At 44.5% G+C, this 5,388-nt stretch overlaps 1 protein-coding gene across 2 annotated transcripts; it reads left to right on the forward strand.

Annotated features, from left to right (window-relative positions):
* The first annotated feature begins 3,439 nt into the window (after positions 1-3,439).
* LOC311320102 (uncharacterized protein) lies at positions 3,440-5,169 on the forward strand. 2 transcript variants are annotated; one of them, XM_084451764.1, is made up of 6 exons: positions 3,440-3,500; positions 3,630-3,930; positions 4,044-4,258; positions 4,351-4,510; positions 4,599-4,693; positions 4,796-5,169. In XM_084451764.1, the coding sequence occupies exons 2-6, from the start codon at positions 3,870-3,872 to the stop codon at positions 4,937-4,939; spliced, it is 675 nt and encodes a 224-aa protein (XP_084307890.1). In that variant the 5' UTR covers positions 3,440-3,500; positions 3,630-3,869; the 3' UTR covers positions 4,940-5,169. The 2 variants fall into 2 exon arrangements, with proteins under 2 accessions (XP_084307890.1, XP_084307889.1); XM_084451763.1 differs by having other exon boundaries at positions 3,456-3,930.
* Positions 5,170-5,388: the final 219 nt, after the last annotated feature.

The raw sequence follows: 5,388 nt of genomic DNA on the forward strand, positions 1-5,388 counted from the left end.
TTCCGGCCCATATATGGCCCAGATCCGCTTGCTATCTGGGAAGCAGCCGGCCGGGTCAGATGGTGTCCCAGGCCGGGTGATCAGAGCGTGCGTGGCGCAGCTGGCTTATTGTTTTCGCAGACATTTTCAACTCCTCCCTTTCCACTGGAATAGTCCTCTCCTGCTTCAAGTCATCCATCATTCTCCCCCTGCTGAAGAAAAGCAAGGTAACATGACTGGCGTTTGCCTTACTCCTATAATGAGCAAATGCTTTGGGAGGCTTGTTAAAGGATTAACATGGTCATTTTCACTTTTTTTGAGTTTGAACGTGCTATTTGCACAATAGGACATTGAAGAAACACAATAAAAACATTAAATATATCCGTTTTGTCGTTTTTGAGAAACTGGAAGCGTAACATTTTCAGTCCAATTTGACTCGGGGTAAAAATACTCCGAATTCGTGACGTTTTTCCCTTTGTTGACGTCACCCTAAAGTTTGAAAAACCCGCCTTCACTCCCCTGCACCGCCTCCAACAGAAACCTGTCTGCGCCGTTTCACCATCTATCGAACACGGTAGTTCTGAACCTTTTCTCATCTTGAGAACAATTGAATAGTTGCAGTCTCAATGATGACCACCTCTTATTTTAATATAATTTGTACATTTTATAGGCCTAATTGTATTTGTGGTTGTCATACAAATTGTGAAGTTTTTACCATGATAATTGATTAGTACCCTACTAACACAGTACGTAAAACTGACGGGACACATTGGTGTAATTGTGGTAACTTTGCGACGTCACCAGCAGCGGACCTAGCTGACACCTAGCTGACACTTGCCTTTTCAGTCGCAAAATAACCAAAATAGCCGTCCTCAAGGACACTGTAAGGGAACGTAGCCGCCACTGCTGCTTAAATCCGTAACTACGATGTAATTAAATAACGTGACAATGTGGTTAGATCACAGTCCCAATCTGACTTTATTGGAAATGTGTCACAGTGGGTCAGAACATTTGTAAATTACTTAGGTTTTAAAATAAATTTTGAAGTCATACAGTTACAGAATTGTAATAATGAGGAGAAATCCTGCATGTCTGTTTTGTGTGTAATTTCTCATTTACAGTTAATATTAACACTAAAGATTTGCAGTCTAGGCCTAATAAAAAGAATGATAAAAAATATGCCTATGAATAAAGTCCTAATTTTGCAACCTAAATGTGAGCAATGAACGCTGAGCATTGAACGTAGAATGCAAGGCATTGGGCTACTAGGTGACACAATTGAATAACTAGACAAACAAGTTACACACTCTGTGCCAGTAGGTGGCTGTATGCACATCCGCCACTAAACCCAGCGAAGGAGAAGAAGAACGGTAAACTTCCGCTCCGTTTGAAACAAACGATGGAGAAAGACCAACACGCTGTCTGTCCCCGCGACAACACAGTAAGTATCTCAATTTCAATGTATACATTAGTAAGTATACATACATACTATGTATTTTGGTATCGTCCCAGATAAAACACCAACGTTATGTGCAAGCTACCCTTTTGTAATGATTATCTATATGGAGATGCTCTTTCCAATGTTAGCTAACTAGCTAGCCAGCTAACGTGATTAGCCTTTTTCTGTACATCATGGCTAGCTAAGTAGCCTACGTAAAATTACTCTCGTAATTATTGTTATAACTAGCTTTTGTGTAATTGTAGCTTAAATTATAATGTTGGCTTGGCAACTTGAGAATATTTCAGTTGTGTACACTATAACTTTTGTGAAGTGTTGTCGTGGGCCATTGTTTCCTAATTACGGGCAATGGTTAGCAGGCTCGCGTGAGCTCCTGCACGTTCGTACTGTTTCATCGCTTGGAATAAAATGTGATAATTAGCTTACTCATTGATTTCGCATTAACCCACGACACCGTTAGTATGTGTTTGTTTTTAGGCATTCTTTTTCAGATTTTAACGTTAAAAGAATACTAGAAGCCCCAACAACGGAGCTAGGCTAGCTAGCAGGATTTGTTATAGCAGACATCTTGGCTTTTGGCACGTGGTCCTGTGGAGTGTGCATGTCAGCCAACGAGAGGGTCACCCACCCACTTTCTCTCTCTCTCTCTCCCCTCCCATGCTCTCAGTTGCCAACCTCCCAGTTCTTGTTTGAACTGAGCAAGAAGCAGGTGAGCGGGGCAGGAAGAGGCGCTAAGACGGGGACAGGCGTGGCCAGGGGCAGTCCTGGGACAGCACCACAGGCTCTGTGAGTCTTGTTCAGTTGAATGCCCTCATGAGTATTAACAGAAGAGCACCATATACATATGCACACATACAGTCTAACATGTCGCTCTCTCCTCAGCTCAGCCCAATGGTCTCTGATGGTTCTGTCTGGCCAGCCCTTAGGTGGAGAAACACCTGATCATCAATATAGGCAGGCACACGTAAGTACAAATGCACATAAGTTTCCATAGACGGGATAAACAAATGGGAATATTGATATTGAGTTAGCGGTAGACATGTGAGATTCATAAGACGCATCACTGACGCCAGTGACGCCACAATATCAGGGAAATTGAGCAATTGCTTCCCTGTAGTGCAAACTTGCAAGATTCGCTCAGTTATTAACCCTTCTTGCCTTTTTTGTTGTTGGTTTTCTCTCTCCTCCTTCCTCTCTGTGCAGTTCTCCTGTGTGCTGAGCCGCTATCCCATGTATTTCCACTGCTGACAGGGTAGAGCTCAGCCCCATGCAGAAGTGAGTGATGAGGAGAGGGAAGATCATTTTCCCGTTTTTTTTCCCTCCAGTTTTAGGAACCGTCTCAAGAATGTGTTCCCCACTTTTATGCCTTTAAATCAGGGTTGGAGTATTCCAGGTGTGTGGCCATGGCCATGAACACCAGTAGAGGAGAGAACCAAGTGTCTCATTCTCTCTCCACAGTTTTGTGGTTGTAACCCCCCACTAGCTACATATTCATTCAATCTTTATTTAACCTCGTGAATCAATTGAGAGTAAGCTCTCATTTACAATGACGTATAATCACTCTATATTTGAACTTGTACTACAGGTGAGATAATCCTTTTTAATGGTCTCTCTCATTCGCTCTCCTAGCTGTGATGTTACAGTTGTGCAAGACTTGGGTGTTCTCCTGCTCTGAGTGCCCATTCTCCTATACCTCCCAGATCTACCTCCACAAGCACATCAAGAGGAGCCATGACAACCTCTGTCTCTGCTGAGGAACACACAGAGCATTATGAAGTAGCCAGTGCCTTGGCGAAGGTGTTTGAGCAGCAGTCATCAATGGATTAACTCCCAAGACACAAGGAAGAGACAGCGCAACACGCGCTATGACTCCAGTGACGAAGGTAATATAATAAAGTGCATTCAACAGTCCCAAAAGAGTACTACTTGAGTTGACTAATCTGAGCTAATTTACCTCTACTATATGTTCCAGTGCCCAGGCAGCCGGTCGGCAGAACTCAGACCAGACCAGCTATGCCAGGTGCCAGAGCCGGAAGGCCTGCTCTGCCAGTTATCAATGCAGGTATCCATGCATGTTTGTGTTGGTGAAATGTCTATGCATATTTGCACACTTACAGTTAACTCAGGACTTTCGGAAGACTCATGTACTCAGTTCACTAATTCGCTCATCTCACATCTCACTACTCGGCAGTAGATGTTCATCGCCCGGGTCCTTTGAGCCAAGGCGCTGTGAGCCCAGGCCCTTCAGCCCTTCAGACGTCCAGGCACGAGCAGCATGCATCAGCGATTAGCACCCCGGCCAGACCGGGGTGTTAGGGTCTGACATGTCTCATGTCGAGTTGATTCTTCCCCTTATGCCAGAATCACTACGCCGCCAGCACCATAGTTTCCTGCTCATCCCTTTATCCTCTGGTTTTCAGGTAGTTCTCTGATGCCATCGCCTGTGAGACCAACAGCTCCAGCAGGGTTGCCATCAAGCTCTGCAGATGCTGGTATGCTGAATTTTGTGAACTACTTCATGCTGCATGTAGGGATGTACTTTGAGCTGAATATCCATTATGGGACCGTACAATTACTTATAGCCACATCTGTGTTTAATATCCAGACTTCCAGAGGATGATGTGTCAGCAGTTCTCCAGCGTCATGCAGAGTCTGAGGGAGATGGCACAGACAATGATGAGGCTGGAGCAGAGACTGTCCGGCGAGTCTGCAGACAGCTATCGGGGAGCAGTACTGGATGACCTGCACCCTGCTAAAACGGAGGAGGAGCTGCTGGTCTTGGAGGAGCAGCTGAAGGACAAGGATCATCAAAGGAAGATGGTGAGTAACTTCAGGGCAGAACTTTGTTCCTTATTTTTGCAGAGAAGTGTTAAGGAAATGTAAAAGTAAATGATTGTCTTTATGTTTTGCAGACACGATATCTGAGTTCCATTGGCGGCAAAGATCTGCCAGATGTGGTCCGGCGGGTGCTGTCAGCCATTGCCATACACAGAGTGTGGTGTGTCTACAGCGTCCATGGGAAGAGGGGGAAGAAGCCACTGAAGAATATGACCCTCTACAATGTCATATTACGTAAGGGATTGTTCATATTTTCGCAAAATAATACATTGTCTTTGCTTCATGCCATGTGCATTGAAACCATTCCCTTTTTGGTTAAAAGGTGCAGTTATGGCCTGTAAGCCAAGCACCACTGTGACGGAGGTGTCTGCCCAGCTGCAGGAGATGCTGAAACATGCCCCTGCTCGATGCAAAAAGGTATGTGATGTCAGGCAGTTAATTTTCTCGTATCCAGTGACATGGCACGCTTCCAATGAACGTATGCGACTTGCTTTTACAGCCATTTCATTATGTCCTTAGGCATCTGCTCCAGCCCAGCTGACCTCCCCAGCCCAGCCCCTGACCGCAGCTCCAGCCCTGACCACAGTGGAGTATTCAGATGAGGATGACCTCTTCTGCCCAGACCCTCGATTCAGATGTGGGACCCCCAGCCCGTCTCCCTAAACCTGCTTTTCCAGCCTGCCAGGATGGATGCCTTTTTTGTAAATAGTTTTTGTAAATTTTAACCTTTTTTGTGTGGGATACAACGGTCTGTTCCCGGTCTGCCTGCCACAGAATGCGCACTGTTTCATTTTTGTTTTTAGAACTTTTGCAATTGTCAGATAATGGGTTGCTAGCCAGAGCTTGTACATGCTTTTTTTTGCTTTTCTGGCTATGCGTAATGTGACAGACCGTAAACCTCATCCTTGTAAATATGTATACTTTTAATTTGTAATGTACTTTGTGTAATAAAATGTTCTAAACTGTTCAGTCTTATATTGGTTTGTATCATAATGCTTGCTGCTATATCCCCATATAGCATTAATTCGTTTTTGTACTGGTAAATGCTAAATATAGCCAGTGGTACTGCAAATGCTAAATATAGCCAGTGGTCAGTAAGTGACCATATTTGC

Source organism: Borostomias antarcticus (assembly GCF_949987555.1).
Source record: "Borostomias antarcticus genome assembly, chromosome: 17".
Classification (NCBI taxonomy): Eukaryota; Metazoa; Chordata; class Actinopteri; order Stomiiformes; family Stomiidae; genus Borostomias; species Borostomias antarcticus.